The sequence below is a fragment of the Corylus avellana genome, chromosome 7 (genome assembly GCF_965113065.1).
Source record: "Corylus avellana chromosome 7, dhCorAvel1.hap1.2, whole genome shotgun sequence".
NCBI lineage: Eukaryota > Viridiplantae > Streptophyta > Magnoliopsida > Fagales > Betulaceae > Corylus > Corylus avellana.
Genome location: NC_142496.1, coordinates 8304583 through 8318185, shown reverse-complemented (window position 1 = coordinate 8318185; position 13603 = coordinate 8304583). Strand labels below are relative to the sequence as shown.

Here is a 13603-nt window from a genome sequence, read left to right as displayed (position 1 = left end):
AGTAGACTTTTTAAATAAGCCCTAAACATTATGATCACTAAAGTGAAACCTAAAGCATTAGGTTGCACTGTAGCGTTCCCATCCATTACTATTAAACATAAAAAAATATTCTCTCATCTCACGTGCCTCTATGCACGCTACCCCTTCTTACCTTTTTCTTTTGCTGAAACTTTCATGGTACAAAAAAAGAAAGTGAAAGTAAATGTCTCAAGAATACGTAATAGAATGTTAGATAGGTCCTTGAATCCCTAGTTATTTTCTCATTTATTTTTATGTAGTTTTATTTTACGTAATTTAGTTTTGTTAATTTCATCACTTTATTGCTCTCCTTTTTAGTGGAAAACAACAATCAAATCTTTTTACTTTTCCACACAATAATAAGAATTATACTTTAGTGTTTTACCATTCCTTGTGGATCAACCTCGTACTTACCGAGAATTATTACTTGCGATAGCCTACACTTGGGTTTGCATTCTTTTTGGCACAGCACTAGCGCTTCAGCCTCATCTGGGCTTGTAAATAGGCGATCAATAAAAAGGACATCGCTGCCAAACTTTAGTTTTGACAACCCAAGTATCATCTTCATTTTTTGCTATTACTCAGGTACCATTTGTGATACGAATTGAAACGACCGAAAGGACAAAAAATAAAGTTGATAAACTATATGAAGGTATTTAACCCTTATTTTAATATAAACATTTATTTTTCCTCTCTCATCTTTCATCTTGTTGTCTTTAACTGGCACTACAAAAAAATTGTATTTTTTCTGACGTGTCAGGTAGTTTGACACGTCAGAAAACGTCAATGACGGGGCCTTTTTGACGTGTTTCACGCGTCAACATTATAAGTGTTAGAAATGAAAAATTTCTGATGTGTCAAGTTTCAACCCGTCAGAAATTTCTGACGTGTCAAATTGTGACACGTCAGAAATTATTTTTTGATGTTTCAAATTTGACACGTCAGAATTTTCTGACGTGTGAGAACTACCACGTCAGAAAATTTTCTGACGTGGTACTTCTGACGCGCGTCAGAAAATTAAAAAACTAATTAATTAATTATTTTTTTATTCTGGAATTTTTTTTGAATTAAAAATTTATTAATTTAAATTATTATTTTTTTTTTGGGAATTCCTCTGCACGGCAACTCCCTCACGCTGCCGTGCAGATCTGTGTTTCTCAACACAAATCAAAAAATAGCTGTGTTGAGAAACACAGCTATTTTCTGCAGTCGTGCTCTGCACCAGAGATCGCACCATCTCTGCACTATGGTGTACAGAGATTGATCTCTGCACACCATGGTGCAGAGATGGTGCGATCTCTGCACCATCTTCTTCCTCGATCTTCTTCTTCTCTTCCTTTTTTTTTTTTTTTTTTTTCTCCCTTTCTTTTCTTCTGCAGCTTCTCTTCTCTCTTTCTTTTTCTTCTGCAGCTTCTCTTCTTCTTCTCTTCTCCCTTTCTTTTTCTTCCTCTCTTCTCCTTTTCTTTTTGTTCTCCTTCTTCTGCCTAATTTCTTCAATCTGCCGTGGGAAATTAGGAGGGAAGAATAAATGAATGAGGAGGGAGAGAGAGTGTGGGAAAAATAAATGAGGAGGGAAGAATAAAAAGAGGAAAAAAGTGGAGGGAAAATAAGAAGAGAGAAAATTTTCAAAATTTCGGACTTTTTTTTTTTTTTTTTTTTTTCCTGATGCACCAATTTTGGCACGTCAGAAAATTCTGACGCGCCACTTTGGCACGTCAGAAAATTCTGACGTATCATACTAGTACGTCAGAATTTTGTGCTATTTTTAGCACGTCAGAACAAAAATTATGTACTGTTTGTCACGTCAGAAAATATCAATTTTTTTGTAGTGTGGGGATTGTATTGAGATTTTGTGAAAAAAGTGAGGGTAGGTAGGAAATTTGTATTTTGTAAAGAAATAATATTTTAATAGTATAAGGTTGTAAGGAAAGTTATTGTGAAATATATTTTCATAGAAAAGCAAAAAGTAGTTTTATACCTTAATCTTAAAAAAAACCAAAAGAAAATTGCTCCTAGTGCTATAACAAACTGCAGCTGTATCGCCGTTTGAGCTACTTGACAAGCGACAAGTCTTCTCACTTTCCTTATTTGCATTGCTTTGTTTCTTCTCTTGTAAAGTCTTCCACCTGCTTCCCCTTTCATATGTATATATAGTATTATCTCTTGTAACTGAAATATGTAACAGGAACAAAACAAGATGTAGCCTTCTATTTTATCTTCGTGTTCTTCTCGATTCTTCTTCCCTTTTTTCTTGGTCTTCTCTCTTCTCTTTAATTCTATTACATTTTCCCAATTAAAGTTTAAGAATTTCTCAAAAAAATTAAAGTTTAAGAAAACATTAGACTGATAATTTTAAGAAACTACTCAGACCTTTTTCCATTTTATATTTCTTTCATTCCACACGCATATACTTTACACGTACGTAGAAGGAGGTGAATCCTGCGACGACCATGCAAAGACTGTACGGATTCTGGGTCCACCAAAAGCAGTTCGATGAAAAAAAGGTTTTAAGAAATAAGCATCTGCGAAGGGGGTCTACCCTGACTATACAACGACCTGAGAATCAGCTACCCTTGGACGAATACTTTATCTGTTTATACCGGCGAGAGTATCGATAAGGTTGCTACACAGGACTCAGGAGAACATATAGTGACAGTGTAGTAGAACAGACATGCTTTCCACCTACTTTTTTAGGAGAACATATAGTAACAGTGTAGTAGAACAGACATGCTTTCCACCTATTTTTTTACCTTAGGAAGAAGTTAGGTGTTTTCCTATTTTTTTTCTAATTGTGATGTAACTTTTAAATTACGGTTGAATCATTGTTATTTTTAATTTATTAATAATTTTAAAAATTATATCACAGTTGGAAAAATACTAGAAGAACACCAAGCTTTTGATTCTCAAAGATTTCTTTCCCCCAATAAAAATGCTTATATGTTCTCCTTCTTTTTTTCCTGTCATCATTCTGTTTCCTTCCTTTCTTTCTCTCTTTCAACTTTCATGTAATTTTGCTTTTAGTGTTAGGAAAAAAATAGTAGTTTAGATTCTGAGTACTCAGGCTAAACTCTCCGAGACCATAAACTTTCATTAAATGTCAGTGACACTAGCTGCCGTCCCATCCATTAGCTTTGTCCCATTTTTCCACGTCTCTTCCTTTCTCACCTGTTACTCTTTCTAAGCTACAATGCCGCGTCGACGCCGTGGAAGAGGCAGAGGCGGTGGCGGTGGACAAGGTGGAGGAGGAAGTGGCCCGGGTGCTCCCTCTGGCTCCTCTCCACCTGCTCCACCGTCCGCTTTTTTATCGGTGGCTCCTCCAGCCACTTCTTTTCCGGCCACACCTTCAGCAGTCGCTTCTCCGGCTGGACCTCCTCCGCTAGCTCTAGCTTCAAGCGATTCTTCTGTGGCGTCGAGCTCAGCTCTGCCACTGGTTTCAGATTCAACCTCTGCGGCTCCTCTGAGCCGTGAAATCGACGATAAACTTACATTATTGCAGGTTCCAGCGCCTCTGCAATTTCCTTTTACCTTTCCAAAGAGGCCTGGGTACGGAACCATCGGAAAGAGAATCGCTGTCCGAGCAAATCATTTTCTTGTGGAAGTCGCGGACAGAGATCTCCATCACTACGCCGTGGGTAGCTGTACTCAAATGCTCTTCTCTTCTTTTCTTTTATTTTTATTTTATTTTATATATATAACCGGTAATATGCATTTATAGACGAAATTCTTGTTTATCGTTCTGTTTCTTCTATTATGTTTTCTTTGACTTGAGTGAGATATAGATATTCATTCTTCCCTACCATTTTGCAACATTTGCAGTCTTATTGGGTTGTTTTCGAGATGTTACATTGTTTTTAATTTGAGATATACTGTGGATGAAGGTGTGATTCGTGTGAACTGGGATTTGCATTTGCATTCGTGGAATGTAAAGAGTGGACCATAATATATGGAGATGACATGTTTTTTTTTGTTTGTCCATTTTATTTTACTTTATTGTTTTTCTGTCGAAAGCCAAAGCGGTTCTCAAGTATTTATTTGTGGACATATGATATGTTATGTTGTTTTAATTTAAATTGTTATAGGTTTCCATTACACCCGCGGTTACTTCAAAGAAAATCAACCGAGTTATAATTAACCAACTGGTTAACTTATACAAAGAATCACACTTGGGTAGCCGAAGTCCTGCATATGATGGCCGGAGTAACCTCTATACAGCAGGGCCATTGCCGTTTAAGTCGATGGACTTTGTTATCAAGTTAATTGAAAATGATGATCATCGTGCCTCATCATCTTGTTCAGTGAGGTATTTTTCTTTTTTGGAGTGTGTCTGCTTGAGTTTATCTCATCTTTCTCAAGTTTATTATTTCATTATTCATTTTATCTGAATGCCTTTTCTCCTCCCAATGTGCAGAAAGGAATATCGGTTTATAGTGACAATCAAGTTCATTTCTAGGGCTGACATTCACCATCTTCGACAGTTTTTGAGCGGTAGGCAACTGGATGCTCCACAAGAAACCATACAAGCTCTTAGTGTGGTTCTTAAAGCGACATCATCAGAGAAGTAATCCATTTTTTTCCTCTTAGAATTGTGTCCATTTTTGTTATCCTTGTACTTATAGATTGCCTCGTAGATATATTGCATGCAGAAAATATATTAAGTTGGTGAAAGTTCGACTATAGGTACAACGTTGTGGGGAGGTCATTTTTCCATCCTGAGTTGGGTCGAATGGGTGAACTGGCCGGTAATGGTATAGAATATTGGAGAGGATATTATCAGAGTCTTCGTCTAACCCAAATGGGACTTTCCCTTTGTATTGGTATTGCTTCAATGCTCTCCTTTGGGATTCATGTAGAGCAACTTGTTTCAATAAGAATTGCACTGACATTACCTTGCTTTTGACATTTGATTCTCATGTTGCAGATGTGTCAGTTCAGCCTTTCTATGAACCAATTCTTGTGATAGAGTTTCTTGCAAAACATTTTAATTTCCATTTTTCAAGCAGTATGCCTGATCAAGATCGTCAGAAGGTTTCTTTTGCTACTATAAAATTTGGTGCTCTATGATTTAACTATGACTTCGAATGAAAGCTGCACGTACTTGCATCTTTGTTTCCTTTTAAAATCATTGGCAGGATGGTGTCCCTTCCCATGCACTATATATATATATTTGCTTTTCTTTCCAGCTATTTGCTTGAGAAAGTTTTTGCTAACAATTGTTTGTTAATGCATGGATTCTTTTTAATATGTTTCTTAGGTTTATTGAGTACAACTCTTTTCCTTTTGATTCCCAGATTAACAAAGCACTGAGAGGAGTCCAAATTGAGGTTACTCATAGGGAGTATTTCAAAAGTCACAAAGTCACTGGGATAACAACACAACCAACTAGCGAGTTAACGTATATCACTTACCATATGGGATTGTGACTGCATGTCTCTATTTCTCTTCTCTGCATTTCTTTCTGGTGTACGTTTTTTTTTTTTTATTTAATTTTTATTTTGGTAATTATTGTCTGCTTTTTGTTCCTATAGGTTTACTCTTGGTGACAAGAAAACAAAAAAGTCAGTCACTGAATATTTTTATGATAAATATAACATTGCGCTTCAGAATCTGCCTGCCCTTCAAGCTGGGAGTGATGCCAAACCTATTTATTTGCCAATAGAGGTTGTCTTATTGCTATAGACAGTTTTTTTGTTTTCCCTTTATTTTGTGTCAGCATTATGACTAGCTTTCATATATGTTTATGATGGTCTTTCTTTGTGTTATAGCTTTGTAAGATTGCAGCTGGACAAAGATACTTCAAGCGATTAAATGAAAGACAAGTAATTAATCTATTAAGAGCAACTTGTCAACGGCCTCAAGAAAGGGAAAATAGAATCAAGGAGGTAGTTTGATGTTGTTAATTTGGTGATAAATTGTCTTTATCTCGTTTGTATGACTACATAAATTTAACCAATATGGTTTTCTTGAAATAAATTGAATGGGGAGTTGCTTATGCCAGTAATATCATGATGGATTGTTCTCTTTTGTACAAGATGGTTGGGAAAAACAATTTTAATGGCAGTTCGCTTGTAAATACGGAGTTTGGAATTCAAGTAAGGGATGAACATTCATTGGTTGATGCTCGAGTTTTGCCATCTCCAATGGTAATTTTCGGCTTGTGTTTGTTCGAGCTATTTTTTGCAATCTTACATTCAAATTTAATCTCACTTTCACTTTTGCAGCTTTTATATCATAATACTGGGATAAAACAAAGGGAACAACCTAGAATGGGACAGTGGAATATGATAAACAAGGTTAGATCATAGTTTAATTTTGTCGTTGGTTGCTTGGTAGCAAATTAGGCTTGTTTCGTTTCACCTATCTACTGGCAACCAGTAAATAACATTACAACTACTTTGGAAGTTGGGTTTGGTGCATCAAAAAGTGATTTTTCTGCAAACTCATTATGCTCCCTATGACTTAAAGGGAATGGTTATTGAAAATGATAAACATGGACAGGACATGTGCTGGAATCGTGAACATATTATAAGCTAGATTAACCTTTGTGATGCTGATATTGTAGAGAATGATCAACGGCGGTCGAGTGGAATTTTGGACATGTGTGAACTTCTCTAAACGAGTGAACAGAGATTTGCAATTTGAATTTTGTGACCAATTGATCAATATGTGCAGTAGCAAAGGAATGGTATGACTTCATGATTAAATGATTACTTTTGATTGCGTGACGTGCAGATTTTATTGTGAATCTAAATAATTGGCTTTGTGGATGCTTTTGAATATCTTGCCAGGTCTTTAACCCAAACCCTTTGCTTCCCATACATTCAGCTTGTTCTAGTCAAGTTGAGATGGCTCTTAGGGATATTCACAAGCAGTGTGTGGCTAAGTTTAAAGAAATTGGACAAGCAGGAAAACAACTTCAGCTATTGATAATTATTTTGCCGGACTTCACTGGGTCGTATGGTGAGTAATTTAATTGGCATTCAGATTTCGTGATTGTTAGAATAATGAATATTGATTAAATGATTAAATTTACATCTTTCTATCAATTTAAGCTTTTGGGATATATGGTAGTTTAACATAGTATCAGAGTTAAAGGTCTTGGGATCGAACCTTGACTCCATTATTTACCTCTAATTTCAATTAAATATTTTACGTGTTGGTCTTCATCTACTAAAAGGGGGTTTGAGTCCACACATGATGGAGAGTGTTAGAGTAATAATTAATTAATTAAATTTACCTCTTCCTATAAGGACAAATGGTGATTTAACATGGTATTAAATCCAAATGTCCCGAATTCGAATCATTGACCCCGCATTTAAATTAAAGATTCCACGTGTTGGGTCTTACCTATTAAAAGCAATTATGCTTACACATGAAATGGTGTTTTAACATATTATCGGAGCTAAATATCTTGAATTCGAACCTTGTCTCAGTCATTCAATCCCCATTTAAATTAAACATCACATTTGTGCCCACACGTGAGGGGAAGTGTTAGAATAATGAATATTGATTAAATGATTTAATTTAGCTCTTCCTATCAGTTTGGGCTTTTGAGATAAGTGGTGGTTTAACTGTGATAAAAACGAGCTTCTTTTGCTCAAAAGATTACTTACTGTTCACAGGACAAATTAAACGAGTATGTGAAACAGAACTGGGAATCGTTTCTCAGTGTTGTCAGCCTCGCCACGCATCAAAGCTTAATATGCAATATCTTGAAAATATGGCCCTCAAAATCAACGTGAAGGTTTGTTCCATTTGATTATTGATTGACTCTGGTAAAATTATTGGGATTTCAATTTTTGGACTAAGAATTAAAACCTTTACAGGTTGGGGGACGTAACACTGTGTTAAATGATGCTTTTCAAAGAAATATTCCTCTTGTGACTGATCGCCCTACAATTATATTGGGTGCGGGTGTGACCCATCCCCAGCCAGGAGATGACTCTTCTCCTTCAATAGCAGCGGTATGTTTTGTAGTTTTCTTGCCCCTTTATAACTTAGTTGTATTAAATGGTTCAATTGATTGACATAGGTAGTGGCTTCCATGGATTGGCCTGAGGTCACTAAGTACAGAGGAGTTTTCTCTGCACAACCTCCTTGTGAAGAAATTGTCCAAGATCTCTATGCATCATTCCAGGATCCTCAAAGGGGCTTAGTTCATGGAGGAATGATTAGGTTAGAAGTTGACATGCATATTGTTTTATAGTTGTAGCTGATTTTTTTTTTTTTGGTCTCACCCCATTATATATCCACGGCCTCTTTGCAGGGAACTACTTATTGCATTCAGAAAGTCCACTAATCAAAAACCCCACAGGATTATATTCTACAGGTAAAATTTGTTTTCAATCATGAAAAGATTTTATTTTTTTTTATTTTTTTGTATGGCTTTCTTATATAATTTTGTTCTACTTGGCAGAGATGGTGTCAGTGAAGGCCAATTCAGTCAGGTTCTACTTTATGAGATGGATGCAATAAGAAAGGTATTATAGATCTTACTGTGAAGTGTGAACTGAGCCACTGTATAGGGGGTACCAAGATGTGTTATGTGTAGAACATAACAGTAAAAACCATCACTCATGTTTTCTTCCAGGCCTGTCTCTCACTAGAGGATGGATATCTGCCACCTGTTACTTTCGTGGTGGTGCGAAAAAGACATCATACACGGCTTTTTCCTGCAGATCATACAAATCGTGATCAGATAGACCAGAGTGGCAATATTCTTCCTGGTACCTAAGTTTATCCTCTCTGTGGTCAATTATAGATATTTTTTTGTTCTAGAACACCACTGATTTTGTAGATCGAATATGTCTAGGCACTGTTGTCGATACCCAGATTTGCCATCCAACAGAGTTTGACTTTTACCTCAATAGCCATGCTGGAATTCAGGTAAAGCTATAGCCATTTGGTGGAATTAATTTTCAAAGCACTTAACTTAAGTTATGAATGGGATTCATAATATATATATTTTATAAAGACAAACCTTGATTCTAAAGGAATAATTTGATTTTTCGTTTATATTGAACTTGTAGGGAACTAGCCGGCCTGCACACTACCACGTGTTATATGATGAGAACAACTTCAATGCAGATTCCTTACAGATGTTAACAAATAATTTATGTTACACGTAATGTCCTTTTGATCCTCAGTTCTTTTGATTTTAATATGTTAAATTACTACTTGTCTTAAAAGCTTAATCTTATAAGATGAGATAAATTTAATTATTAAATCAATACTTAAACACTCCCTCCTACGTGTGTGAGCTCAAACTCCCTTTTAATAGGTGAGTGCCAACACGTTAAATATTTAACTTAAATGGACATGAATTAACGAAATCGTGGTTCGAACTTAGGACTTCTGGCTTTAATATTATTTAATAGTAAAAGTTTAAGCTTATAGGATGCGATAAATTTAATTATTTTCGTCTTCTGTATTTTTTTGCTCACAATTTCCTTTTCAGCTATGCAAGGTGCACTCGCTCTGTTTCCATAGGTTTGATCTCCTTCTTTCTTTTTTATTTTATTTTTATCTAAATTAGAATTATGTTGTGGATGCTATCTACACCACTAAAATGATATTTGCGTATGCAGTTCCTCCTGTTTATTATGCCCATTTGGCAGCTGTTCGGGCACGTTATTACATTGAGAGTGAGACATTAAATAGTGGCTCTACAAGTGGGAGTGAGAACAGAGTGGAGATTCGGCCCCTTCCTCTAATTAAGGATAACGTGAAAGATGTTATGTTTTATTGCTGAATGAGTTTGCCCTTTCCTTTTACTGCATCGGAATGAAGAAGTATCTGAATGGTATGATATAGTTTATGTTGCCAAGGCTTTTAGATTTTGATTATCTTTTGGGTATTTTTCTTCACATTTGTGCAACTGTTGGTTTTTCAACGTGCATCTAAACCGTGGTTATAATGGTTTTTATACGTACACCTTGAAGGAAATGTAAATATTGTTCTTGAGTGTGTTTTATGTTTGAGCAACTGTTGGCTTTGCAATCTGCTTTGCTTTGCAATGTGCTTTTGAACCCTGGTTGTAGGACTCTTGAAAGTGGTCATCCTTGTACTGATGACCACTTTGGGTAAGTTGTTTTGTAAATGGTCATTGTACTGATGCAGTGGAACAAAACTATTCATTTTCTGTCCCGACAGTATAAATTATGGTCGGTTCCTGTTAATACGATCATTTTGCCATGTGACATGGTTGGTTCAGGGGTTGTACAAGGAAATGTGATTTAGGAGAATTAGCAACTAATTTGAAATATATTGATACAAAAGATCGGATTGAGGTCTCTGGCAATAGTGGGAAAATTGTCCACCAAATTTTTTTGAAATCCTGTCCATCTATTTTCATCCAACAACCATTATTTTGTCACGTGTCTCACTCAATATAAAATAATAAAATATTATTATTTAAAAAAAAAATAAATATAAAATCAAATAATAAAAAATAAAAATAATTATTAAAAAGGGAAAATTTCAGTTTACTCTCCTAAAGTTGACAGTGTTTTTCAATTCGAACACTAAAGTTTCAATTTTTGCAATCCACTCTCCCAAAGTTGCAATTTGACCAATTGTATCCAAAGCTTTTTATATTGCCCCTAATTTTTATTTTTTTTATTTATATTTTTATGAAGAAAAAAAATAAATTTTGGGGGTGCAAAAATGGCCCGATGGCCAAAGGGGTGGCTAAGGCCAATTTTAAAAAAGGATTAAATTCACTTTACCCCCTGAAGTTTCAGGAGTTTTCAATTCGAACCTCAATGTTTAAAAATTAGAAATGTACCTCCCCTAATGTTTAAAAAATTTTCAATTCAGATCTTCTGTTATTAATTTCCGTCTAATTGGACGGAAATCATTCCACGTGCGTCTCATGTGGGATTTTGATGCCTTCTATTCAAATTTTGCCCTCATTAAAACTTATGGAATTACGTAATTACCCTCAATTTCATAGGTTTTAATGAGGGCAAAACTGGAATAGAGGGCATCAAAATCTCACGTGAGACGCACGTGGGATGATTTTTGTCTAATTAGACAAAAATTAATAACGAAGGGTTTAAATTGAAAATTTTTTAAACATTGGGGGGGTACATTGCCAATTTTTAAATATTGAGGTTCGAATTGAAAAACTCCTAAAACTTTAGGAGGGTAGACTGAATTTTCCCCTTTAAAAAAAATTCGAGGTGGCTGTAGCCACCCCTTTGGCCATCTGGCCATTTTTGCACCCCCAAATTTGCTTTTTTTTTTTTTTTTTTTTTTTTTTTTTTTCTTCATAAAAATAAAAATTAGGGGTAATATGAAAATTTTGGGATAATATTGGTCGAATTGAAAAAAATTGGAACTTTGTGGGGGTGGATTGCAAAAATTGAAACTTTAGTGTTCGAATTGAAAAACGCTGTCAACTTTAAAGGGGTAAACTGTAATTTTCCCTATTAAAAAATATGGGGTTGCCAAACCACTCCATAGGTGGTGGCTGGCCACCCCACCTTGGGGGTGGCTTCAGTCACCCCCAAGGGCCGGGTGGGGGTGGCCGGAGCCACCCCCATGGCCCCAGGGGGTGGAGCCACCCCCAAGGCTGAACTAGGGTGGCTGGCCACCCCCTATGGCGTGGTTCGGCCATCCCATATTTTTTAATAATTATTTTTCTTTTTTATTATTTAATTTTATATTTATTTTGTAAAAAATAATAATATTTTATTATTTTATATTAAGTAGGACACGTGGCGGAATGGTGATTGTTATATGAAAATGGATGGTCAAGATTTCAAAAAAAATTGGTGGGTAATTTTTCCACTATTGCTGGGGATCTCAATCCTAAAGGATCAGCACATGGATAGAAGGAATCAAACATAATATTTGAATATTATTTTTAGAATAATATCTTGTTTCTTTGTCTACAAGAATTTTTCTGTCTAAGCTTATGGATATTTTTGGATTTTTCTTTTTTCTCTAAATGTTTTGCTTGGAGAGGACTCAAAACCTAGCCTATATAAACACATTTAATATGTGTTATTTTTCAATTTAGTTTCGAAGTAGCAATAAAAATTTCAGTCTTTAAGAGTTATTCTATGTTTGCTTCTTTGGGGCGAGTAGAGTATGGTCTTTCTTTTTCTTATTTGTTATTTTCTCTCTTCCTAAATTCCATTTTCAGTCTTTAATTTTTAGTTTGTGTTGTTATAATACGCTATCAAAATAATTATAGTTTTGCTCGGCATTAGTTGGTATTAGGTTATGAAAGAGGAAGTTCCCCCACGATGAACACAGTATACAAGATATGATGATTGAAGACTTGCAAAGGTAGCTTGCAGAATGAACCCAACATCTAGAGGCGCAAAATTTGGAGATGCATCGTGATATTGACGATCACGATAAAGATTCCAATTTTGAGAACCCATATCACAATCCGGTTCTAGTTCGGGAATAACGTGTTCGGGATGAGCGGCATGAAGACTTAGGTTTCAGAGTTGAGCTTCCAAAATTTTATGACATTCTCACCGCTTTGACTATTGTTAGCAAGTCTCAAGCCCATCTACCAAATCCATCTTATATGGCGGAGAAAGCTAAATTTACTAAATAATATTTTTCTCAAAATCGAGTCTCTCCACCAACCTATGACATTTATCTTCTTAAAGAAAATAATGACTATTACATGTTTGATGAAAGTTGACATAATGAAGGATTTTAGTTGAGTAATGAGGAAATTAGTTATGTTGATTTTCTATCAAATTCTTCTAGTAATAATTTGGATGTTGGAATCGGAGTGTAGGATGACAATTTTAATTTTTGTGGTCAAGAGAGAATTAATCATTCTTTGGAGGCTTTTATAGAGCGTGAATTGGATAAAATAAATGAAGGATGTGTGAAGGTTGATTTCTCTCAAGTTGCTGCAAGAAACTTCAGATCTACTATTGAGAGTCAAGTTGTTATAGGTTGCAAGTTCTTTTTCTTCGAGCATCACGTTATTTGGTGTTGAGAAGTACGGGATGAAAGGGATTGATTGAACATCTGAAAGATGGAGGAAAAGATGATTTGAACTTGGTGGCAAATTCTTTCCGACCCAAAATCAACAAGTAAATTGGAATATATTGATAGAGAAGATCAACACAAGAATGGAAAGAATCATACGTTATTATTTGTAGATTATTTTTAAAATAATATTTTATTTATTTGTCTACAAGAATTTTTATTTGTGTCCAAGCCATGCTAATAAATTCCAAGTGTTTGCTAACAAGTGAGATGCACATGTTTGCTTTAACATTCTTAACAAACATTTATTACCCTTCTACTAACCTAGGAATCCAAGCATTGAATTTTGAGAAACTGAAACATGTTAGAAGACACTTGACATTTATTAGAGTGGGTTGAAGGAAATTTCCTCTAAACTAGTTTTGAGGAAATTTGTGTCCTTTTTGTATTTCTATTTTTTTTTCTCTTAGTATTTTTGTTGGAGAAACTCAAAACCTAGCCTATATAAAGGCGTCTAATCAGTGTAATTTTTCAATTCAGTTTTGAAGTATCAATCAATTTTTTAGTGTTTCATAGTTATTCTCTATTTGTTTCTTTAGGGCGATTATAGTCTTTCTCTTCC

At 35.2% G+C, this 13603-nt stretch overlaps 1 protein-coding gene across 1 annotated transcript; it reads left to right on the top strand.

The window, feature by feature from the left end:
• The first annotated feature begins 3034 nt into the window (after nt 1–3034).
• Nucleotides 3035–10151, top strand: LOC132183762 (protein argonaute 5). The gene is made up of 22 exons (XM_059597174.2): nt 3035–3646; nt 4098–4318; nt 4427–4576; nt 4696–4832; nt 4937–5043; nt 5307–5410; nt 5544–5676; nt 5781–5897; nt 6048–6158; nt 6237–6308; nt 6578–6700; nt 6804–6975; nt 7638–7759; nt 7842–7979; nt 8048–8190; nt 8282–8344; nt 8432–8495; nt 8606–8741; nt 8828–8901; nt 9045–9139; nt 9473–9504; nt 9603–10151. Exons 1-22 carry the CDS (start codon nt 3206–3208, stop codon nt 9764–9766), a joined length of 2919 nt encoding a protein of 972 aa, XP_059453157.2. The 5' UTR covers nt 3035–3205; the 3' UTR covers nt 9767–10151.
• Nucleotides 10152–13603: the final 3452 nt, after the last annotated feature.

Excerpts from the sequence above, each read along its gene's own strand:
- LOC132183762 (XM_059597174.2), top strand. The coding sequence starts at position 3,206 with ATGCCGCGTCGACGCCGTGGAAGAGGCAGAGGCGGTGGCGGTGGACAA. Across the intron at positions 5,411-5,543 it reads CAACCAACTAGCGAGTTAAC|GTTTACTCTTGGTGACAAGA; the intron begins GTATATCACTTA and ends TTGTTCCTATAG. Across the intron at positions 8,345-8,431 it reads CACAGGATTATATTCTACAG|AGATGGTGTCAGTGAAGGCC; the intron begins GTAAAATTTGTT and ends TCTACTTGGCAG.